Raw genomic sequence first — 25,671 nt, forward strand, 5'->3', positions numbered from 1 at the left:
CTTTTGTTTTTGAGACAGGGTCTCACTGTCACCCAGGCTGGAGTGCAGTGGTACAATCTTAGAATCTCAGCTCACTGTAACCTCCGCCTCCCAGGCTCAAGCGATCCTCCACCTCAGCCTCCCATGTAGCTGGGACTACAGGGCACCACCACGCTTGGTGTTTTTCATAGAGAAGGGGGTTTCACCATGTTGCTCAGGCTGGTCTCGAACTCCTGAGCTCTAGCAATTTGCCCACTTCAGTCTCTCAAAGTGCTGGGATTACAGGCATAAGCCACCACACCAGGCCTCTTTTACTTTTTTTTTTTTTTTGAGAGACAGTCTCGCTCTGTTGCCTGGCTGGAGTGCACTGGCGTAATCTCGGCTCACTGTAACCTCCGTCTCCCGGGTTCAAGCAATTGTCCTGCCTCAGCCTCCTGAGTAGCTGGGATTACAGGCGCCTGCCACCATGCCCAGATAATTTTTTTGAATTTTTAGTAGAGATGGGGTTTCACCATGTTGGCCAGGCTGGTCCAAATCTCCTGACCTCAGGTGATCCACCTGCCTCAGCCTCCCAGAGTTCTGAGATTACAGGCGTGAGCCACCACGCCTGGCCCTACATTTTGCTTTCAAAATTTGGGGTGGGGGCCAGAGAGACAGAGCAACACACTGTCTCAAAAAAAAAAAAAAAAAAAGAAAAAAAACACTAAAACAAAATCTTTTTCGAGACAGGGTCTCACTCTATCACCTAGGCTGGAGCACAGTGGTGCAATCTTGGATCACTGAAGCCCTGACCTCTGGGACTCAAGTGACCCTCCCACCTCAGCCTCCTGAGCAGCTGGGACCACAGGCGTGCAACACCACAACTGGTTAATTTTTCTACTTTTTGTAGAGATGGGGTTTCACCATGTTGCCCAGGCTAGTCGCTTAACTTCCTGGGCTCGAGCGATCTGCCTGCCTCAGCCTCCCAAAGTGCTGGGATTACAGTCCTGAGCCACCAGGTCCAGCCTCTTTTTTCTCTTAATGCTGAAAAAGCTTTCCTGAATTATAATTTTTAAAACTTAAAAGGCAGAAAAGGGCCATCTACAGTGCTGCAGACTGAGATTTATAAGCTTCCTTTATCTTGCAATATTTTAAGAACATTTAAAGTTTTTTTTTTTTTTTTTTTTGAGATGCAGTCTTGCCCTGTTGCCCAGGCTGGAGTGCAGTGGAGCAATCTTGGCTCACTGCAACCTCCGCCTTCCGGGTTCAAGCGATTCTCCGGCCTCAGCCTCCCCAGCAGCTGGGACTACAGGCCCTGGCACCACACTTGGCTGATTTTTTCCTCTATATTTTTAGTAGAGATGGGGTTTCACCATGTTGGCCAGGCTGGTCTCAAATTCCTCACCTCAAGTGATCTGCCCACCTCGGCCTCGCAAAGTGTTAGGATTACAGGTGTGAGCCACCGAGTCCAGCCACATACTCCCTTCTCAAGGTGTTTTCTGGGTATCCACCCTGATTTTGGGGGTGGGTTGGAGTTATGAAAAACATCACAGACTTCCTATAAAGACATTTTTTTTTTTTTTTTGAGATGGAGTCTTGCTCTGGTGCCCAGTCTGGGGTGCAATGGCACAATCTCTCGGCTCACTGCAATCTCCACCTCCTGGGTTCAAGTCATTTTTGTGCCTCAGCCTCCCGAGTAGCTGGGACTACAGGCACCCGCCACCACACCCACCTAATTTTTGTATTTTTAGTAGAGATGGGATTTCTCCACGTTGGCCAGGCTGGTCTCAAACTCCTGACCTCAGGTGATCCACCTGCCTCGGCCTCCCAAAGTTGTTGGGATTACAAGGCATGAGCCATCGTGCCCACCCCCCTGACCTTTTTTTTTTTTTTTTTTTTGAGGCACACGTCACCATATGCAGCTTATATATATATATATTTTGAGACAGGCATGAGCAACCACGCTCAGCCAAAAATTTCTCATACATGTCATTCTGTATACATGTGAAGACAGCCTTAAGAAATTCCTAGAATAGTCAAACTTACCTCCAGAGATTTTCAATTATCTATTCATACCAAGCAATGTATAAGAATGCCTAGTTCCTCGCACTCTTGCCAAGATTAAAACAAAAACAAAACAAAAAATTCCCTTATCTTTGCTAATCTGAAGGATGAACAACTTATGAGTATTAGCATAATATTATGCATCTTTTCACCTAATATTTAAGAACCAGTTATAGTTACTTTCTTTTTTTTTTTTTTTTTTTTTTTTTGAGAAGGAGTCTTGCTCTTTCACCCAGGCTTGAGTGCAGTGGCGCGATCTCGGCTCACTGCAGGCTCCACCCCCCGGGGTTCACGCCATTCTCCTGCCTCAGCCTCCCGCGTAGCTGGGACTACAGGCGCCCGCTACCTCACCCGGCTAATTTTTTGTATTTTTAGTAGAGACGGGGTTTCACCGTGTTAGCCAGGATGGTCTCGATCCCCTGACCTCGTGATTCGCCCGCCACCTCACCCGGCTAATTTTTTGTATTTTTAGTAGAGACGGGGTTTCACCGTGTTAGCCAGGATGGTCTCGATCCCCTGACCTCGTGATTTGCCCGCCTCGGCCTCCCAAAGTGCTGGGATTACAGGCGTGAGCCACCGCGCCCAGCCAGTTACTTTCTTGTGAATGATATTTCTTGGGAACATAAGCATTTCTAGTTTTCCTATTGAGGACTTTTTTTTTCTTTTCTTTTTTTTTTTTTTTTTGAGACAGAGTCTTACTCTGTCACCCAGGCTGGAGTGCAGTGGTGCAATCTTGGCTCACTGCAACTTCTGCCTCCTGGGTTCAAGCAATTCTCTGCTTCAGCCTCCCGAGTAGCTGGGATTACAGGCACACGCCACCACGCCCAGCTAATTTTTGTATTTTTAGTAGAGATGGGGTTTCCCCATGTTGGCCAGGCTGGTTTCAAACTCCTGACCTCAGGTGATCTGCCTGCCTCGGCCTCCCAAAGTGCTGGGATTACAGGTGTGAGCCACCGTGCCTGGCCGAGTTATTGGTCTTTTCTTAATGAACTGGAGGATACTTTACATAAAGGAAATTAGCTCTTTGTGATGAATTGCAACTATTTCTTCCCAAGTTTGCCGCAGCTTCCAATTTCCCTTGATGATAGTTTTTGTTATGCAGAACTTTTAATTTTTATGTAGCTGATTTTTACATATTTTTAAGTTGTGGTAAAATACACATAATAATCCATTTTTATTTTTAATATTTTATTTTTCAGATTCTCAGCCTCTGCACAGCCTTAGTACTCCCTGAGAAATTCAACGTTTGCATATCCTTTCCACAAAAATGAGAAGAAAAAGGACCAGTACATGCTAGCGACTGATATATTTATTAGTTTCTAACAAAAAGGCATACATGGTAGGCAGAGTAGAAATACTAACAGAGAAATTAGTTTATCTTGAAGCCAATTTTAGTCAGGAAGACTTCTTCACAGACAATTAGCTGAATATATAAATCCCAAATATATCACACCATATATGTGATATATTTACACCTAAATATATCACACCCTCCTTTTTGGTCACAGACTATTCCAGGAAGATTAAATAGGTAACTTTTAATTTGAGGCATTCAAGAATGTCCACCCGAAAACTTAAAGTGAAATTGCTCTTAGAGAAAAACTGATTTGATGAGAAGATTGATCTTAGCCTGTCTTAGACAAATTTGTTAGTTTATGTATTTTTACTTAACAACCAATGTGATAGTATAGTTGCAGACTATACTTCATTTAACTGCAATCATTACTCAGAGGGCAATCACCTTAAGAGGCAAGTTAAGTTTTAAATTAGCACAGAAGTTATAATTACCCAATCAGCATTGACACAGATGCCATCAAGTATGCAAAGACTGACAAAATTTCTATTACCAAGCTCAGAGGACAAACCTTAACGACATACAGAAATATTGGCAAATTGAAGCTCGAATTTGCTCCAGGACATTTTGTCGTTATTTTCGCATTAAAAGAATAGATTACTAGGTATCAGCAGAAATGCTGCTAAAGCTATTTTTTACCAATAGTTCACATGAATGAAACAAATGATCAATCGTCTCTGAGCTAAATTTCACAAAATGAAATCAGTGTCTTCTGATTTAACTTTCAGGAGTAAGAAAAGGCAAAACCCAGCACCATACTTTCTACTTCTGTTCATAAACTCAAATAAAAGCAGTATCAACACAAATGATCATATAAGAAAACACATGGGTATGTTTCAGGTTCCACAACATAAGATACTGTGAGGTAACTCTCCTGTAATACATTCCCATTTTTTTCTGGAACAGCAGATGAATAGAAATGCAGGTTTTCAAAAATTCACCCAATTTAGTAACTAATTTTGATTTTGATGCCTGATAGTAGGGTGTGAAAAGCTATAAAACCCAAATGTTTCCTGTGTTCTTTCACGAAGGACAAGGGAAGAGGATGCTCTGCCAAACTGCCCCTGCTGCGTCATGGTGGACCAGTTTCAATGATCCGGACTGTCAGTCACCCCATCCAGCCTCATCTGGACCAGTTTCTGACGATCCAATCAGTTTCAATGATCCAGACTGTCAGTCACCCCATCCAGCCTCAACTGGACCAGTTTCTGATGATCCAATCAGTTTCAATGATCCAGACTGTCAGTCACCCCATCCAGCCTCATCTGGACCAGTTTCTGACGATCCAATCAGTTTCAACGATCCAGACTGTCAGTCACCCCATCCAGCCTCATCTGGACCAGTTTCTGACCACCCAATCAGTTTCAATGATCCAGACTGTCAGTCACCCCATCCAGCCTCATCTGGACGTTTCTGACGATCCAATCAGTTTCAATGACCCAGACTGTCAGTCACCCCATCCAGCCTCATCTGGACCAGTTTCTGACCACCCAATCAGTTTCAATGATCCAGACTGTCAGTCACCCCATCCAGCCTCATCTGGACGTTTCTGACGATCCAATCAGTTTCAATGACCCAGACTGTCAGTCACCCCATCCAGCCTCATCTGGACCAGTTTCTGACGACCCAATCAGTTTCAGTGATCCGGACTGTCAGTCACCCCATCCAGCCTCATCCCAGCTCTTAACTTCTACTGCATAGTCCAGTTTCCTTTCTGGCAACTAATTACCAGTTTCCTAGAAAACCCTGATTTTCTGATTTAACACTGATTTGAATCCACTTTAAACCAAAGGAAACGGGCCAGGCATGGTGGCTCACGCCTATAATCCCAGCACTCTGGGAGGCCGAAGCAGGTGGATCACCTGAGGTCACGAGTTCAAGACCAGCCTGGCCAACATAGTGAAATCCCATCTCTACTAAAAATACAAACAAAAAAAAAAATTAGCTGGGTGTAGTGGCACATGCCTGTGATCCCAGCTACTCGGGAGGCTGAGGCAGGAGAATCGCTTGAACTCAGGAGGCAGAGGTTGCAGTGAGCTGAGATGGCACCATTGCACTCCAGCCTGCGTGACAGAGCAAGACTCTGTCTCAAAAAACAAAACAAAACAAACAAACAAAAAAACTGGGATTTCCCACATATGAATATGAATCCAAATTTTGAAACTCCGTCTAAAAAAAAACAAACACCAAAGGAAATGCTACAATGCTGAAAATTGAATTAAATTGGAGATGGAAATTAGATTACTTTAGGAAAACCTTTTGAGTACTCTGTAAACATCGGACAATAGCAAGAAAATGGATTTTAAACCCTGTATGGGTTCCTTAATCACTCAGAATACTATAATCTTGCTTTGATTACCAGTCAGGACAAAAAGGTAAGCAAAGGCCATAAAACATGCATTTTTTGGAAAGACAATGGCACTTGAAGATTTCCTGGAGTTGGCCAAAGCTTAAGATATCTATAAGAATTGTAAAGCTTAATACACATCTGTTATTAAGAAAGGAAACGACAGGGGACCCCTGCTTACCGCTGAGCTGTGCAGAGGCTCATGTGTCTGTGCAGTCCTTACAATCACACAGACCTTTATGAAGGACAATGAGTGTGCCTAGAGAGCAGCATGAATCACATGTGCATGAAGATTCCATGATAGGAAAGAGCTTCACAACCCAGCTTTACTAGATCACAAAGCGCTCCCTTTACCAGGCATTACTTTGTGCATCTCCGAAACATCTGAAAAACACTTTTCTGTGAGACGCTAGGCTGCAGGGAGTGAGCACTTTTGGATACCTTACAGCGATCTCTAGTAGAATTTGGTGTCTTTCCTCTATTAACTGACTGCTTCAACTGCATCTTTAAAGACAGTTGCCTGTTTTCGTCCCTTGAGCCTCTCTCTGGTGTTGGATGCTCTGTATGGGTTTGCCTTTTGAAGTTCCCATCTTTGGGATTCTTCCTCTGTCCATTTAGCACTTTGTCTGGAGGGGAGGATGTAGCGCGTAAGTGATACTCATCTGGGGATCCTTTTTGCCGGTTTGGTACCATTTGCTCTTTATCCACCTCCTTCTGAAGTTGTAATGCCAATAACCTGTCCTGTTCTTCTTGTTTATGTCTCTCAAACAGCAGATGCTCCAAATCTATCAGTTTTTGGGTAAAGTTTATTTCTGTTTCCTCTTGATCTGGGGAAGATTCGGGGGACATTTTTCTTCTTTTTGCAGAAAAGCATGGATCCTTGACTGCTTCAAAGGAAGATTCTTGGTTCTTTCTTTCGGAAATATCCTTACTGATCAGTAGGCACGACTCTTCATTTTCTGTCTCACCTGTGTTGTTTCCATTTGTCTGTGTCACCCCTGATGTGGGGGCGCACCCACTTTCTGTTCTGCCACAAGGCGTAACTGCAGTTTCTTTCGAGTAGGGAACTCTGGTTTCAGGTCGCTCGTGACTTAAGACACACAACTCTTTCTCATGATTGCTTGGTCTTGTTTTGACGTTTCCTTCATGGCACCATTCGGCACCACAGGCACATAACCATGGCATAGGGGACTCTATTGAAGAATCTGCACCTTGTTCTCCAATTCCAAGGGGTATCTGTGGAGAAAGTGTCGGCATATCTTCTATTTCCGTGTCTTGCCCTGTTGGGCTTTTCCTATCACTACTGTCAATGTCCTGTAGAAAACAGAAAAAGACTGAGTGAACCAGGGGAAAATATCAAATCATAAGATGTAAGTCTAATTACAATGATACTACAGCTGAACTGTCACTATACATTATTATTACTAATAAGGTATATTTCTTTCTTTCTTTTCTTTTTTTTCCAGACAGAGTCTTGCTCTGTCGCCCAGGCTGGAGTGCAGTGGCGCGGCCTCAGCTCACTGCAACCTTCACCTCCCAGGTTCAAGTGATTCTCCTGCCCCAGCCTCCCAAGTAGGTGTATATTTATTCTTAATAGTATTTTTATTTCATGGGCAAATTTAGATTAAGCTATTACTTCATTTTCACTCCCATGAAAACCTACAGATTAAAACCCACAGACTAGATTCCAAATATGGCCAATAGCTGGTATCAGGACCTGACCTCCTTTCACCTTACAAAGGTCTGCCAGCATAGGGGTTTTTAACCCTTTTCTCTACCGTGGACCCTCCTTTTGGCATTTAGGTGAAGCTTACAGACCACTTCTGAGAATAATGTTTTTAACTAAAAAATTAAGATATATAGTAGCTTTACAAAAGGAACAATTTATATTGTAAACACAATCATTAAAAGGTTCAAAAAAATGTGATGTAATAATGTGCATCTATAATACACTAAATAATAAGATCTACCAGCCATCTAATAACTCATAATATCTAATTATCTGTGTCATCCCTGATGTAGTACACCCACTCTCTGTTTTGCCACAAGGCACAACTGCAGTCTATTATCAATGTAGAGATGAGTATAAATGATATTTAAAGATATCTGTAACATGGCCGGGCACGGTGGCTCATGCCTGTAATCACAGCACTTCGGGAGGCTGAGGCGGGCAGCTCACCTGAGGTCAGAAGTTTGAGACCAGCCTGGCCAACATGATGAAACTCCATCTCTACTAAAAATACAAAAATTAACAAAATACAAAAATTAGCCGGGCGTGGGGGTATAAGCCTGTAGTTCCAGCTACCAGGGAAGCTGAGGATGCAGCGAGCATCCTCTGTACTCCAGCCTGGACGACGGATTCTCTCTCAAAAAAATAAACAAACAAAAAAAACACCTGGTGTTCGGAAGACAAAGCTTGGAACTTCTGTAAGTTACTTCTATAAGTAACCTGACTGGGTGTATTTCTCACCAAGACCCCTGGAAGCTACACCCTCTGTTTGTTACAAGAAATAATTGACCCTTAACAGGGCATGTGTGCGGCCTTTTTCCAGGCTATCACCTTGGAGCTCTGCTGCTGAGGACCCCTGCTGAACATACACGCCTGATGCTGCCTTACTAGCACACTTTTTCTCATCTTGCAATTTTTTTTTTTTTTTTGAGGTGGAGTCTCACTCTGTCACCCAGGCTGGAGTGCAATGGCACAATCTCAGCTCACTGCAACCTCCGCCTTCCGGGTTCAAGCAATCCTCCTGCCTCAGCCTCCTGAGTAGCAGGGACTACAGGTGTGTGTCACACCTGGCTAATCTTTGTTTTGGTATTTTTAGTGGAGATAGGGTTTCACCACATTGGCCAAGCTGGTCTCGAACTCCCAACTTTCCACCTGCCTCAGTCTCCCAATGTGCTGGGATTACAGGCATGAGCCACCGTGCTTGGCCTCCCATCTTGTAATATTCTGTTTTTTTGTTTTGTTTTGTTTTGTTTTTTTGAAACGGAGTTTCACTCTTGTTGCCCAGGTTGGAGTGCAATGGCACGATCTCAGCTCACGGCAACCTCCACCTCCCAGGTTCAAGTAATTATCCTGCCTCAGCCTCCTGAATAGCTGGGATTACAGGCACGCACCACCACGCCTGGCTAATTTTGTATTTTTAGTAGAGATGGGGTTTCTCCATGTTGATCAAGCTGGTCTTGAACTCCCGACCTCCGATGATCCGCCTGCCTCAGTCTCCCAAAGTGCTGGGATTACATGCATAAGCCACCGCATCCGGCTCTATCTTGTAATATTTTAAGTGAAGCTGGTGCCAGGTATAACCTATTCAGTTTTGTGAGTTTGGATTACGTAGGTCAAGGATCAGTAATCTATGGTTCATGGACCAAATCCAGCCTCCTGCCTGTTTTTGTAAACAAAGTTTTACTGGAATGCATTCAAGCTGATGTGTTTACATATTATCTATAGATGCTTTCACACTACACCAGCAGAGCTGAGAAGCTCTGACACACACCGTACTAACCACAAAGGCGGTTTTCTTTTAGAGAAAAACTTTGCTTTTTAAGGTAGATTTGCTTTTTATAGTATGTTTATTTTAAAAATTGTAGTTTCCTTTAGAGAAAAAGTGCTTTTTCTCTAGGTGAGCCTAAGAGGACTCAGAAAGGGTGTTTGATTAACTATAGTGGCTTTTGTTAAAAGGTAGAAAACTATGGATAGCACTAATCTATAGCATTAATAAACCAGCAAAACTCAGAACATCTTTACTATCAACATACCTTAGATAGGGAGTTTCTCCTGACTTCTTGTACAGCTTCAGAGTGTGAGGCTGACCCAAACTGAGATTTAGGTGTCAAATACCTGAAAGAAAAGTTTACCGAAGTTTGAATGCTTTCAAAGACAGATGGTATGTACCCAACATAATAAAGCTATTTATACCGAAGGTTGTCTGGGTTGCTGCTTGGCTGATTTATCAGAGTATTTCATTTCCGTGCTTCAGATATTTTGGACAATTCCAGGACAAAACTTAAATGGTTGAGTATTGATATTTTGGTGAAAAATAGAAGAGGAAGTAAAAGTCAAATCTAAATATTTCTTTTCTTTCTTTTTTTTTTGAGACAGAGTCTCCCTCTGTCGCCCAGGCTGGAATGCAGTGGCGCGATCTCAGCTCACTGCAACCTCTGCCTCCTGAGTTTAAGCGATTTTCCTGCTTCAGCCTCCTGAGTAGCTGGGATTACAGGCACCCGCCACCAAGCCCAGTTAATTTTTGTATTTCTAGTAGAGACAGGGTTTCACCACGTTGGTCAGGCTGGTCTCAAACTTCTGACTCTCCGGTGATCCACCCGCCTCAGCTGGGATTACAGCTGTGAGCCACTGCGCCCAGCGTAAATATTTCTTAATTCTTGAAAAAAGCTTAAAAAAGCAGATAGCATCAAAACAATGCAAGACTCTATAGTCTTCCCAAAAGTAATGAAAATGATGCTTTAAACCAGGAGAAAGGATATGTTAGTTTCTTCTTTATGCTGGAAATGTTGGCTGTTCACTACATTTTAAATCTCTACTATTGGGAAAAAGTCCACGATTAAATTCCTTACTATTCTGGTATAGAGACGTTATCATATATACTTTTTTTTTTTTTTGAGACGGAGTCTCGCTCTGTCCCCCAGGCTGGAGTGCAGTGGCGCAATCTGGGCTCACTACAAGCTCCGCCTCCCAGGTTCACGCCATTCTCCCACCTCAGCCTCCCGAGTAGCTGGGACTACAGGCGCCTGCCACTGCGCCCAGCTAATTTTTTTTTTTTTTTTTTTTGTATTTTTAGTAGAGACGGGGTTTCACCATGGTGTCGATCTCCTGACCTCGTGATCCGCCCACCTCAGCCTCCCAAAGTGCTGGGATTACAGGCGTGAGCCACCACGCCCGGCCAGAAACACGTATCTTTACATTTCTTTTTTTTCTTTTTTTGAGACAGAGTCTCGCTCTGTCGCCAGGCTGGAGTGCTGTGACATGATCTCGGCTCACTGCGAGCTCCGCCTCCCGGGTTCAAGCAATTCTCCTGACTCAGCCTCCTGAGTAGCTGGGATTACAGGCACACGCCACCACGCCCTGCTAATTTTTGTATTTTTAATAGAGATGGTGTTTCACCATGTTGGCCTGGATGGTCTCAATCTCTTGACCTCAGGTGATCCGCCCGCCTCGGCCTCCCAAAGTGCTGGGATTACAGGCGTGAGCCACCGCGCCTGGTCATATCTTTACATTTCTAAGAATCTTCAATATAATAGGCTGTTTGCTACTGAAAACATTACGGTTCTAACAGAATGGAAAATGTTATAAAAGAAGGGAGAATAGAAAAGGCAGGCTACAAGATGGTAGGTATAGTTTAAAAATTGTAAAATATCTAAACACGCACATAACTATGTTTACATGGCAGAAATTTCCCAAAATGTTGGTTGTCTCCAATTGGTGGTAACTTTGGGTGATTTTCAAAGAGCAGCTAGCTATTGCTTTTAGAATTAAAGAAAAAAAAAGTGACTATAAATAATACACAAATCCATAAGTTACACTGTGCCAAAAGCACCAAGAAGTAGCATATGGAACAATCAAACCTAAACAAAGATCTCATATAAAGAACCAATGAATACTCCTTATGGGCAAACAAGAGTACCTAACCCATATACTTAGTTATATCAATATATATATTTACTCTGTAAACTTTGAAGAACAAGAACCAAATTTTCAGTTGAAAAGAAGCTTAGTCTCATTTAGTTTCTTTAGGCTGAAGAATTCTTTCTGCCAATGCCGATGCTGGACCACTAGTTACCAAGTATACGTACCAAAGTATAATGGTTGTAATAGTTGTTTTGATGTTCATAAGCAGAGAACAAAATGCTATTACTTATCCAACAGAATCACTGAAGATTCATTAACTCTCTTGGATATTCCTTATTTATAATAACCAAGTAATGTATGAATAGATGCTCATTCTAAAAAGTAAGCGGAACTGGCCGTGGTGGTTCATGCCTGTAATTCCAACACTTTGGGAGGCTGAGGTGGGAGGATCGTTTGAGGCCAGGAGTCCGAAAACTGGACAACACAGCAAGACCCATCTCTACAAAATATTAAAAAGAAAAATTAGCTGGACATAATGGTGTGTGCCTATTGTCCCAGCTACTCCGGAGGCTGAAGTGGGAGGATCGCTTGAGCCCAAGAGTTTGAGGCTGCAGAGAGCTATTTTCTTGCCACTACGGTCTGGGTGACAGTGAGACCCCGTCTCTTAAAACAAAACAGAAATATAGGAAATATATGTCATCAACCCTTTCCCTTCCCATGTTTTAAGAACTTTTTTTTTTCTTTTTTCCTTGAGTCTGAATTTTTGGGATCCATTCCCATTTGCTTCCTTTTATGTTTTAAATTAAGTTTAGCCTAAAGCTGCCTCCTTACATATTTTAAGTTCAGCCCAAAGATTTCTCTGTATATAGTGAACTACAGCCTAAATGGAGGTGTAAACAGCCTGTAAACTACTCTTGTGCCAGTCACCAAGTTTTGGCCAAAGGGAGCCAGCTGTTCAAATCATGTTCAAATAAGGCAAATGCCAAACTGTAACCACTCGGGCTGTTTCTGCACCTCATTTCTGCTTTCCGTACATCACTTTCCCTTTTCTGTCCGTGAATCTTCTTCCAACATGTGGCTCCAGTGGTCTCTAAGCCTACTCTGGCTCGAGAGGCTGCCCAATTTGTGAATTGTCCTTTGCTCAATTAAACTCTGTTAATTTGTCTAAGGTTTTCCTTTTAACATATCTAATCAATTTTTTAAAAATATGATTTCTATGAAATACACTCTCTTTTTGATTTATTTTGTTTTTTTTTTTTATTTTTTGGGAGACAGAGTCTCGCTCTGTCGCCCAGGCTGAAGTACGATGGCATGATCTCTGCTCACTGCAACCTCCGCCTCCTGGGTTTAAGCAACTCTCCTGCCTCAGCCTCCCGAGTAGCTGGGATTACAGGCATGCACCACCATGCCCAGCGAATTTTTGTATTTTTGGTAGAGACAGGCTGATCTCAAACGCCTGACCTCAGGAGTATCGTATTTTTGGTAGAGACAGGATAGCCAGGCTGGTCTTGAACTCCTGACCTCAGGTGATCCGCCCACCTCGGCTTCCCAAAGTGTTAGGATTACAGGTGTGAGCCACCGCGCCTGGCCATTATTTTTATTTTTTTGAGACGGAGACTCACTCTACTGCCCAGGTTGGAGTGCAGTGGTACAATCTCAACTCACTGCAACCTCCACCTCCTGAGTTTTAAGCAATTCTCTCTGCCTCAGCCTCCTGAGTAGCTGGGATTACAGGTGCTCACCACCACACCTGGCTAATTTTTGTATTTTTAGTAGAGCTGGGGTTTCGCCACGTTGGCCAGGCTGGTCTTGAACTCCTGACCTCAGGTGATCCACCCGCCTCGACCTCCCAAAGTGCTGGTATTACAGGTGTGAGCCACCATGCCTGGCTTCATTATTTTTTTAAGGCAGGGTCCCGCTCTGTCACCAAGGCTGAAGTGCAGTAGCACCATCATAGCTCACTGCAGCCTTGACCTCCCAGGCTCAAGTGATCCTGCCATCTCATCCTCCCAAACATCTGAGACCACAGGCACACCATGCCTGGCTAATTTTTGTTATTTTTTGTAGAGACAGAGTTTCTGCATGTTGCCCAGGCTGGTCTCAAACTCCTAGGCTCAAGTGATCCACCTGCCTTGGCCTCCCAAAGTGGTGGGATTGCAGGTATGAGCCAACACACCCAGCCTCACGCTTTTTTTTTTTTGGGACGGAGTGTCGCCCAGGCTGGAGTGCAGTGGTGTGATCTCGGCTCACTGCAACCTCCGCCTCCCAGGTTCAAGCAATTCTCCTGGCTCAGCCTCCCCAGTAGCGGGATTACAGGGGCCCGGCTAATTTTTTTGTATTTTTAGTAGAGATGGGGTTTCACCATGTTGGCCAGGCTGCTTTTGAACTCCTGATCTCAAGTGATCCGCCTGCCTCCCAAAGTGCTAGGATTACACGTGTGAGCTACTGCGCCCGACCTGTGATTTGCTTTTTTCACTAATGTCTTAAGATCTTTCCAAGTCTGCCTCGTGAAAACAAATAGTTTATGAGAGAACAGTCATACAATACATGTAAGAATCACAGTACAGCACGGTTACGGGGAGGGGGACACTGACTGGAAAGGGAAAGGGCACGAGCAAACCTTTGTAAATCTTCCCTGTCTTCATCTGGAGGGTGGTTTATACACACACAAAAATTCACCAGAAAGTACTTAGGATTGGTGCACCGTCTTTTTAAATTTAAATTTTTTACTTTTTCTTTTTTACCCTGTCTTATGGTGCTGAAGACTCTGGTGCACTTTAAAATATGTGTTTGCTGCTCTGTGGTCCATTAAAAACAAAACAAAACAAAAAAAGTGTTGTTCTTCTAAAAAGTTTAAAAATTTATATTACCATGAAAGCCCATATGCTTATTACTTGGTTGAAGAGAAAAGAAATGATTGGTTTTAAAGCCTCCCGTGGGGCCTCGTCATCTCCCACCTCACACTATCGTGAGTTTCTTATATCTTACTTTTTAAAACAGATTTACCACACTTTTGCATCTCTAAACACTTTATTGATTAGTATTGTGTGATTCTGAGCGAGACTGTCTCAAAAAAAAATTTGAAAAGTTGGAATTCTGACTCGAATTGCACTGACTCTATAGATCAGTCTGAGGAGATCTGACCGTTTTGTAGTATTAGGCATCTTCTAACCCATGAATATTGTATATTTAATAGAATACAATTTTCTCCACGGGTCTTACAGATTTTTATTTTTCTGAGACATGGTCTTGTCTGTTGCCCAGGCTGGAGTGCAGTTGTAAAATCATAGCTCACTGCCACCACAACCTCCCAGGCTCAAGTGATCTTCCTGCCTCAGCCACCTGAGTAGCTGGGACTACAGGTGTGTGTCATCATGCCTGGTTAATTTTTGAGCTTTTTTTTTAAGAGATAGGGTCTCGGCCGGGCGCGGTGGCTCACGCTTGTAATCCCAGCACTTTGGGAGGCCAAGGTGGGCGGATCACGAGGTCAGGAGATCGAGACCACGGTGAAACCCCGTCTCTACTAAAAATACAAAAAATTAGCCGGGCGTGGTGGCAGGCGCCTGTAGTCCCAGCTACTTGGAGAGGCTGAGGCAGGAGAATGGCGTGAACCCAGGAGGCGGAGCTTGCAGTGAGCCGAGATTGTGCCACTGCACTCCAGCCTGGGTGACAGAGCGAGACTCTGTCTCAAAAAAAAAAAAAAAAAAAACAGAGATAGGGTCTCCCTGTGCGGCCCAGGCTCGTCTTGAACTCCCGGGCTCAAGCAATCCTCTTGCCTCAGTCTCCCGAAGTGCTGGGATTATAGGCATGAGCCACCATGCTTGGCTCAGATTTTAATACATTTATTTCTAAGTACTTTTATTTTCTGATACTACTATTGACAGAGTTTTTTTTTTTTTTTTTTTTTGAGACGGCTGTCACCCAGGCTGGAGTGCAGTGGTGCGATCTTGGCTCACTGCAAGCTCCACCTCCTGGGTTCACGCCATTCTCCTGCCTCAGCCTCCTGGGTAGCTGGGACTACAGGTGCCTGCCACCATGCCCAGCTAATTTTTTTTGTATTTTTAGTAGAGATGGGCTTTCACCATGTTAGCCAGGATGGTCTCGATCTCTTGACCTCGTGATCCGCCCACCTTGGCCTCCCAAAGTGCTGGGATTACAAGCGTGAGCCACTGTGCCCGGCCAACAGAGTATTTTTAAAGTTACATTTTACATCTGACTTTTTGCACAGATTTTATATCTGGCAACCTTGCTAAACTCTTCATTCTAAAAATGTACCTCTGACTTTTTGGGTTTTCTACATAGATAATTAGACTGCCTCTGAAGAATGATAGCTGCTTTTTCCTTCCTTTCCAGGCTCATATGTTTTATCTCCCTTTATTGTGTTACTGTGCAGACTAAAATCTCCAGCATGAGTCTGAACACAAGTGGAGAATAGCAGGCCACCCTTGTGTTTTCCTGACCTTAAAAGGGCAATGGCTGGGCGTGGTGGCTCACTCCTGTCATCCAGGCACTTTGGGAGGCCCAGGCTGGAGGATCACTTGTACCCAGGAGTTTGGGTTGCAGTGGGCCATGATCGCACCGCCACGCTCTAGCCTGGGTTACAGAGCAAGAAAGACTCTGTCTCAAAAAAAAGAAGGAAATAATTTCGATGTTCCACTATTAAGTATGATATGTGATGTAAGATTTTGGTAGATATCCTTCAACAGGTTAAGAAAGTTTCCTTCTGTTACCACTTGGTTAAGAATTATCATCTCGTGTATTTCATATTTATACAGCTAATGGAATAACTTGCATTGATTCATTTTCTACCATTAAACCAGCAATGTATTCCTGGAATTGCCTTTTTCAATACGCTTTCAGCTGCTGTTTTCTTTTTTTTTTTTTTTGAGACATGATCATAGCTCACTGCAGCTTCGATCTCCTGGGCTCAAGCAATTCTCCCACCCCAGCCTCCTAAGTAGCTGGGGTTACAGGCATGTGCCACTGTGTTTGGCTAATTTTTTTATTTTGTGTAGAGACAGGGTCTTACTATGTTGCCCAGGCTGGTCTTGAACTCCTCCTGGCCTCCGGCAATCCTACCACCTCAGACCTCAGCCTCCCAAAGTGCTGGGTTTATAGGCATGAGCCACTGTCCTTGGCTTTTTTTTTTTGTTTAGAGACAAGATCTTGCTATGCTGTCCAAGCTGGTCCCAAACTCAAACTCCCTGGGCTTAAGCAATCCTCCTGCCTCAGCCTCCCACGTAGCTGGGATTACAGGTACATGCCACAACACCTGGCTGCCCTTTCTTCTTTTTTGATATGGCATGTAAAGCCTTCTAAATACCACTTTAGCCACATACCAGTTTTCATGCATATTTTCAGTTCTGTATTTCCAACAAAATTTACTCTTTAATCAACAAATTGTTTAGAAATTTTTCTTAATTTTAAAACCATATAATCCTGTTATTCATTTTTAAACTTTTGAATTGAGGTGTAATTCACATAAAATGGAATGCCACATTTTGTTTACCCATTCGTTAATGGACATTTGGGTTGTTTCTACCTTTTGGCTATTTGAATAATGTTGACACAAATATTCATGTACAAGTATTTGTTTGAATGCCTGCTTTCAATTCTTTTGGGTACATACCTTGGAGTGGAATTGCTGGGTCATATGCTAACTCTGTTTAACTTTTCGAGGAATCACCAACTGTTTTCTGCAGCCACAATACCACTTTACATTCCTACCAAGCAATGCGCAAGGATTCCAATTTCTCCACAACTTTGTCAACACATTATTTTCCCTTTTTGTGGATTATAGCCATCCTAATGGGTATGAAATGCTATCTCTCACTGTGGTTTTGATATCCATTTCCCTAATAACTAATGATGTTAAACACATTTTCATGTACTTATTGGCCATTTGTACATCATGGGAAAAATGTCTACTCAAGTCCCTTTGTCCAGTTTTTAATTGTCTTCTGTTGTTGAGTTATAAGTTTTCATATATTCTAGAAAACAGACTTTTATCTGTTTTTAATATTGTTACAACTTTAATCCATCAGTTTCTCAATTTTTGCTTTTAAATCCTTAGTTTTTTCTTGTATTTCTGGTAATTTTTTATTTTTATGTATTTCAAGGTATACATTTAGATATATAAAGATTCATGAGTTACAGACTTAAGCAGAATATTGTATCAATATGAAATACTTCTGCATTTTAGTGATTTTCTCTTCATTTTTACTTTGCACATTATGAGTACTGGCGACACTGATATTGTCACATCTTTTTTTTTTTTTTTTAATAGTACCTCCTTCATTTAACATTCTCTTCTCCTAAGCTTCCTCCCACCTCAAATCCAAAATTCGAACAAATCTTGGAAGGAGGTGAGTGACCTGCACATATTTCCTCAGTTGAACCAGAAGTCCTTATGTATTTTTCAAGTCTAGATTGTGGTTTTTAAACTTTTCCAACTATGAATTACCATGGGAAAGCTGATGTTTGCATAAAGCCACCAACTCCACCTAGTACCTGACCCTGGAGGGGTGTTGCGGTGAAACTCAATCACGCCACCTTTGTCTACCTGGCTCATGTGTTTTGTGTAATATAGAAGAAATATGATGACAAATTGTAAACCCTTTCAATGAAGATAAGCCTATCTGGGACCCGTTTTTTTCATCTGAATTTAAACCAAGAGAAAAAGGAATCCAATGCTTTACTTTGAGAAAACGGGAAATCCTGAGGCAGTAAGATAAAAGTATGAATCCGCCACAGTTAAGTGGCTGAGTGAGAAGCCAAGAGGAAGCTGTGTGAGTAGCTCTCTCCTTTCCATTCTACCTCAGCCTCAGACTATTTTCATACAAAGTTCATGGACCAAACTTTGAGAATCAGTAGCCTATATGAACAGAAAACGCTGGCATACAGTAGGAGGTCAACAAATAATTCATAGTCACGTTCACTTACTTCTGAATATCTCCAGTGTTTGTTTGTTTGTTCTTACTTTTCTTTTCAGACTTGGGTGTAACTGGATCAGATTTTCTGGAATTCAAGGGAGAAGCCGAGATACTTCCCTCACAGAAATTGTTCTTCAGCAATAGAAAAAGCATAACAGACATTATGAGAGAGAACTTTATGATAAAATAAGCTATTAATTTGACTAATTCAGAAATCCACAGCATTTTTCACAAATTATAGTTACATTTAAATTCTATACATCCCTCGAAGAATACTGACCATGCAAAAATCAGAATAAACTATGTTCATCTAAGTTGGTCTAAATTAATTACATTTTTACTGTACATCATCAAGCACAAAATAAGGCATAATACTAACCTCATCAGCTGATAATTCCTGTTGATTTTTCTTTTCTTTCCTTTTTTTTTTTTTTTTTTTTGAGACAGAGTCTCGCTCTGTCACCCAGGCTGGAGTGCAGTGGCGCAATCTGGGCTCACTGCAAGCTCCGCCCCCTGGGTTCATGCCATTCTCCTGCCTCAGCCTCTCCGAGTAGCTGGGACTACAGGCGCCCGCCATCACGTCTGGCTAATTTTTTGTATTTTTTTTTTTTTAGTAGAGATGGGGTTTCACCGTGTTAGTCAGGATGGTCTTGATCTCCTGACCTTGTGTTCTGCCTGCCTCAGCCTCCCAAAGTGCTGGGATTACAGGCGTGAGCCACCACACCCGGCCTTTTTTCTTTTTTTTTTTAAAAAAAGCCAAGGCTGGAGTGCAGTGTAGCAATCATGGCTCCTTGCAACCTTGACCTCCCAGGTTCAAGTGATCCTCCCACCTTCACCTCCCAAGTAGCTAGGACTACAGGCATGAGTCACCATGCTTGGCTAGGTGGGTTGTTTTTGTTTTATTTTGAGACAGAGTCTTGCTCTGTCATCCAGGCTGGATTTCAGTGGAGTGATCATAGCTCACTGTAGCCTCAACCTCCTGGGCTCAGGCAATCCTCCCATCTTAGCTTCTCGAGTAGCTAGGACACAGGCATGTGCCACCATGCCCAGCTACTTTTTTTTAAATGCTTTGTAGAGATGAGGTCTCACTATGTTGCCCAGGCTGGTCTCCAACTATTGGAATCAAGTGATTCCCCCACCTCAGCCTTCCAAAGTGTTGGGATTATAGGTCTAAGCCACTGCACCCAGCCTGTTGATTTTTCTAATAATTACTTTTATATAATTACTTTTATCTATATGGACATATTCAAAGAGCTATGGATATACCCTAAAGAAAAGTTTTATGTAACAATATTTTAGTTCTGGACTTTAAGGGCATATTAATAAAAATCATCAAATATTTACTTGCCGTACCAGTCTCATAAGTTTCTTACTACCCTAATGGAAAAGTTCATATATGGTGATGGGGAATATTTGGTCTTAAACCACCAAACTTTCATAAATAAATAGAAAATTATTCTAGGCTGGGCATGGTGGTTCATGCCTGTAATCCCAGCACTTTGGGAGGTCGAGGTGGGTGGATCACATGAGGTCAAGAGTTCAAGACCAGCCTGGCCAACACGGAGAAGAAACCCTGTCTCCACTAAAACTACAAAAATTAACAGGGTGTGGTGGCGGCACCTGTAATCCCAGATACTATCTGGAGGCTGAGGCAGGAGCATCACTTGAACCAGGAGCTGAGGTTGCACCACTGCACTCCAGCCTGGGTGACAGAGTGAGACTCTTGTCTCAAAAAAAGTAAGTTAAAAAAATTATTCTACAGTATCAATAAATCTACTCTTATAATACCATGGGAAAACTAGATATACTTCTTCCCTATTCCATTTATTATTCTATGGGTCAATGACTTTTATTTAGTTTCCTGATTGTGTATCTTTCTAAAACGATTCTACTGAAAAAACACACATACAAAGGGGCATATAACGCAAAATTTGGGTACATTATTATGAATGGTAGGCCTTTCAAAAAAAATTCCAAATTCTGAGTATACTCATTTGCTAAGTGTATATATATATATATATAATTTTATTCTATTGTATTTCCCATAATTCAATGGTAAGTGTACGTTAAGATATTTGTCGTTTGAAAGCTGAGGAGAATGTTTCACACTTCCCTAGATGCCTCTGAAGATCGTATTCCCTAGGTCCCATCCCTAGAGACTCTGACTTAATAGATTTGGAGTAAATATGAGAGTTTGTATTTCAACAGCATTCCCAGGTTACTCTGACAGGCTCGTTCAAACCACTGGGCCCCATAGTACCCTCTGATCTTAAAGTATGCTTTACCACACACCATTTAATTCATTTTCTTACAGGCAGCAATTTAACTACAGGAAGCAGAACATCTAAGTTTAATACATTATCTAAAAATTTAATGTGCTTTACTTTCAAAATGTGATTTACATCCATAAAATGGAATATTATTCTACAAGAATTAGACTGACTACATGTAGTAATATGAAAAATCTCTAAGATGTATCAAGTGGAAAAAATGCAAGCAGCAAAACAGTGTGATTGCTTTATATAATCCTTTTTAGGTGAACAACGAAAAAAACATTTTTTTTGGAGACGGTCTTCCAGGTTGAAGTGCAGTGGCGAGATCAGCTCACTGTAACCTCAAACTCTTGGGCTCAAGGGATCCTCCTGCCTCAGCCCCTCCCAGTAGGTGGAGCTACAGGCATGCACCACCACACTCGGCTCATTTAATTTTTCTGAAGAAACAGGGTCTCACTTTGTTGCCCAGGCTGGTCTCAAATTCCTGGGCTCAAGTGATCCTCTCGCCTCAGCTTCCCAATGTACTGGGATTACAGGCCTGAGCCATTGCACCCTGGCAAGAAAAAAGTTGTAAGAAACTGTTAATAGTGGTTACCTTTGGGGAAAGAGACTGATATAAATGGAAAAGGAACGGGAGTGGAGGTGGAAGAAGGAAAAAGGAAGCTTTCATTCTTCACTGAACAGCTTTCCTACATATAAAAAAGTTGCTAAACAACCTGTGGTGCCTCACGCCACAAACCCAGCACTTTGGGACGCCGAGGCTGGTGGATGGCTTGAGCCCAGGAGCTAGACACCAGTTCCGGAAACATGGCAAAGCCCCGTCTCCACAAAAAATTAGCCAGGCATGGTAGTGCCGGCCTGTAGTCCCAGCTACTCGGGAGGTTGGAAGGATCACTGGAGCCCGGTGGTCGAGGCTGCAGTGAGTTGTGATCGTGCCACTGCACTCCAACCTGCATGACAGAGTAAGACCTGTCTCAAAAAACAAAAGACCCCAAAAACCTGGATTAGAGCAAATATGTAACAATATGCAAAACAATTTTACTTTAAGTAAAGCAAAAATGTCATCAATAGCTTCTAATTATGGCAACGCCGTCTCTTCTGTTCTTTGAAAACCACAGTCCAAGCAATAAGTATGTTAATAGTTAGCTTTCTGTATCAGCAGGTTCCAAACACTCAAATCCAACCAGCCTGGGGTGGAAAAGACCGTATTTGTGAGATGCAGAACCTGCAAATACAAGGAGCTGACTCCTCCCATGAGCGGGTTCTGCAGCGGATACCAAGGATGACCGTACCTCAACGTTCCCTCCTAGAACTTACAATATCAATGCTTAGCTTTCTTGCCAGCTCCTCATCACTTTTCAGTTGTTCTTCCATCGCTCTTCGCCTTTTTTCTGCCTGTCTTTTTTCCTCTTCTTCCTCCTCTGCCAATAACCTCTGTATGTATTCTTCACTGGCTTTGTTTTCTTCTTCCTCGCTGGCCCGTCGCTCTGCCTCCACCTTAAAAGTGATTAATAAAGAGCAATCCTTCTCTGAACGTTTTGGTATACTTGCAATATTTCATAACAATAATAGAAAAGTAGAAAAAGAACAAATTGGCAGAAATTTAAATGATCTCAAATGAAGTACAAATCTGGAGAAGTAGATTCCTGAAAGATAGCTGTCCCATCTCAGCCTCCCAAAGCACTGAAATTATAGGTGTGAGCCTCCACACTCAGCCTGAGATGTATTACAAGTGAAAATTACACACAAAATTTTGAAGACTAACAAAAGGAGAAAAATCTCTATTTATATAACTTCATATGTAATGAAAACATAATGCTTCACTATAAACACTGCTTTTCAGGTACTTTTCCTATTTAGGAACTTCACAGTTAGCCCTTTAACCTTTCCTCATCTAAACCCATAATCTACCACCCTTCTTCTTTAAGCTCAAAACTTGAGGGAAATAAAAAAATATCCTGGTATGGATTAAATTAGGAAAAAGAAGAATTAAAAAATTTTCTTCATACGCAAATGCTTAGGGAACACTATCACATAAGAGCATTAATTATGTAGAAGTAAATTATAGCAAAAAACAAAGCCCTTATAAAGTACATTAAAATTATCCATATTTTGGCCGGGCGCAGTGGCTCACGCCTGTAATCCCAGCACTTTGGGAGGCTGAGGCGGGCGGATCACGAGGTCAGGAGATGGAGATCAGCCTGGCTAACACGGTGGAACCCTGTCTCTACTAAAAATACAAAAAAATTAGCCGGGCGTGGTGGCGGGCGCCTGTAGTCCCAGCTACTCGGGAGGCTGAGGCAGGAGAATGGCGTGAACCCGGGAGGCGGAGCTTGCAGTGAGCCGAGATCGCACCACTGCACTCCAGCCTGGGCGACAGAGTGAGACTTCGTCTCAAAAAAAAAAAAAAAAAAATTATCCATATTTCAAGATATACTAGCTATATAAGCACAAAAAACTAAATTAAAATCTGAAACTAAAAACACAGCAGAGAAATATTCCAAAAAATAATAACTATTTAGCACCTACCTTGCTTATTTCCTCTTCATATTCTCTTCTCAATTCCCCAGGTTTACTTAACAGACGAACTGGCTGATAGTCATCAGCTATTTCATATCAAAAAAGAAAATAACATTATAGGCAACACAATTTTATGGTAACTTTGGTCTTCCATTAAAACTTACTAATATTAAAATGAAAAATTAAAATATACAACTATTAACAACTACAGCAATATCTCCTTTTGGAATTCCATTTTTAAAATTTATTTTATTTATTTTAGATTTATTTATTTTATTTATTTTTTGAGACAGAGCCTTGCTCTGCTGCCCAGGCTGGAGTGCAGTAGCACAGTCTCAGCTCACTGCAACCTCCATCTCCCAGGTTCAAGTAATTCTCCTGCCTCAGCCTTCTCCTGAGCAGCTGGGATTACAGGCATACGCCACCACACCTGGCTAATTTTTTACATTTTTGGTAGAGTCAGGGTGTCACCATGTTGGCCAGGCTGGTCTCGAACTCCTGACCTCAAGTGATCCACCTGCCTCGGCCTCCCAAAGTGCTGCGATTACAGGCGTGAGCCACTGTGCCCAGCCTGGAATTCCATTTTGTAAGGCCAGAGGTTTAGGGTTTTGGGTTTGAAATGGCATATGAATGCATATACTTAACCCTTCCTCTAAACTTCTATTAAAATAACAGTAAAGGAATTTTTAAAAACTGTAATCCTACAACAGCAGAGATTAGCAGAGGAGGTTAACCAATTAAAAAAAAAAATTTTTTTTTTTTTTTGAGACAGTCTTGCTCTGTCACCCAGGCTGGAGTGCAGTGGTACAATCTCAGCTCACTGCAACCTCTGCCTCCCGGGTCCAAACAATTATTGTGCCTCAGTGTCCTGAGTAGCTGGGATTACAGGCGTGCCCCACCATGCCCAGCTAATTTTTGTATTTTTAATAGAGACCGGTTTTCGCCATGTTGGCCAGGCTGGTTTCAAAGTCCTAACGTCAGGCAATCTGCTCACCTCAGCCTCCCAAAGTGCTGGGACTACAGGCGTGAGCCACCGTGCCCGGCCCTAGTTAAAAAATTTTTAACGAATTTCTAGAAAATGGGAAGGCAATGAAATAGAGATAACTGATACAGCAGAAATGAAGGAAAAGAAATCCTTGGAAGGGAAGACTACAGCTGAGGTAAAATTAGAAGGGAATCTGCCTCCTATTTGCCTAGAGAGAGGCTCATGGAGTCCAGAGTGAGTAACTGTGGGACCGAAAACAGAACTCGAGATTTATAAGCCGTTAAATCAGAATCCTCGACTTACCGGCATTTCTCCCTGGATATGGGTGCAGGTGCACACATGCATATTTCTTTAAAGAAACAGATCTAGAGAGAGCCAGAGCAGCTAATGCAAGAGGTGGTGGCCCAGAGCAAAGTCCCCTGCAATCGGGCAGTTAGGGATGGCAAAGCACAAAGGCCAAGTTTCCATCCACTTGAACTCAGCGTCTGCCCATCACCAATACCCTTCCGTGTACGCAGAGCTTTTGTCCCAGGCCTCATTCTCAAACCTAAAAGCTAATCCAAGGATCGTCAGACATTTGAAATACATCTGCAGGACTAGAGAAACAGTAAGCTATACAAAGAGAAAAAATCGTCACCCTGGAGTTGAAAGATAATTCCGGGTCAGAAAATAACCTAAACGCGTGTACGTATCCTCAGCAAATCTGATGAGAATTTTATTCTATAAAACAAGACACTGTTTTATAAAGTGTAAAAAGGGAACACCCAAAAAAGAGGACGCATCTGCCTGTTTCAAGGGGCAGCTGCTACTCAACTCCAGCCGAGTATGACTATCAGGAATCTCAGGCCTGTCCGTGCCATATTTTTGCTTTCTCAAGAAAATCCAGAGGTGGCAGGGGTGGACGGTGAGAGATGACTTAATGGGTACAATGTACATTATTTGGGTAGTAGATACCCTAAAAAGCCCTGACTTCGCCACTATGCAATCTATACATGTAACAAAATTACCCTTACACCCCATAAATTTATCCAAGTAAAAAGAAAAAAAAGAAAAGAAAATCCAGCAATCCAGATGTTAATATGAAATCTTCCAACTTAAATATCGGCATTGGATGGGTCACAAAAAATATGCACACAGGATTCCTACGGCCTGCAGGCCAGCAGTTTGAAAAATCTGCAACAGAGACACTAAAAAACAGTGATGTAACTCCAAAACAGTTAGGGATGCAGTATGCTGAATTCTCATTTATTTTAGTCACTTAGGAGGATCTATTCAAGACAATACAATGGTATATACAGGAGAGACATATGTAAGTCTGCTTAAAAAGTAGAAGGATATTCAGCTGGCTTAAACTGAGATCTAGATCAGCAAGTCTTAAAGCAGAAATCTACGAAACCCTGGAGGTATCCGAGACTTTTTTCAGGGAAACTGCAGAGTCAAACTATTTTCATTTAAAAAATTAAGGTAAGCTGGGAGCAGTGGCTCACGCCTGTAATCCCAGCACTTTGGGAGGCTGAGGCAGGCAGATCATGAGGTCAGGAGTTCGAGACCAGCCTGGCCAATATGGTGAAACCCTGTCTCTACTAAGAATACAAAAATTAGCCAGGCGTGGTGGCACGCACCTGTAGTCTCAGCTACTCGGGAGGCT

General features: G+C 42.4%; 1 protein-coding gene across 1 annotated transcript in view; it reads right to left on the reverse strand.

Moving 5' to 3' along the window:
• Nucleotides 1–6,021: 6,021 nt before the first annotated feature.
• Nucleotides 6,022–25,671, reverse strand: part of RNF168 (ring finger protein 168) — a 32,589-nt gene continuing 12,939 nt past the window's right edge. The window contains exons 2-6 of the mRNA XM_003280109.4: nucleotides 23,048–23,124; nucleotides 21,836–22,015; nucleotides 18,256–18,377; nucleotides 9,486–9,567; nucleotides 6,022–7,037 (exon numbers count right to left, since the gene is read on the reverse strand). Of these exons, the coding sequence (XP_003280157.1) occupies nucleotides 6,084–7,037; nucleotides 9,486–9,567; nucleotides 18,256–18,377; nucleotides 21,836–22,015; nucleotides 23,048–23,124 (1,415 nt within the window). The 3' untranslated portion in view covers nucleotides 6,022–6,083. The remainder of the gene's footprint in view (nucleotides 7,038–9,485; nucleotides 9,568–18,255; nucleotides 18,378–21,835; nucleotides 22,016–23,047; nucleotides 23,125–25,671) is intronic.

The sequence above is a fragment of the Nomascus leucogenys genome, chromosome 11, assembly GCF_006542625.1.
Source record: "Nomascus leucogenys isolate Asia chromosome 11, Asia_NLE_v1, whole genome shotgun sequence".
Taxonomy (NCBI): Eukaryota; Metazoa; Chordata; class Mammalia; order Primates; family Hylobatidae; genus Nomascus; species Nomascus leucogenys.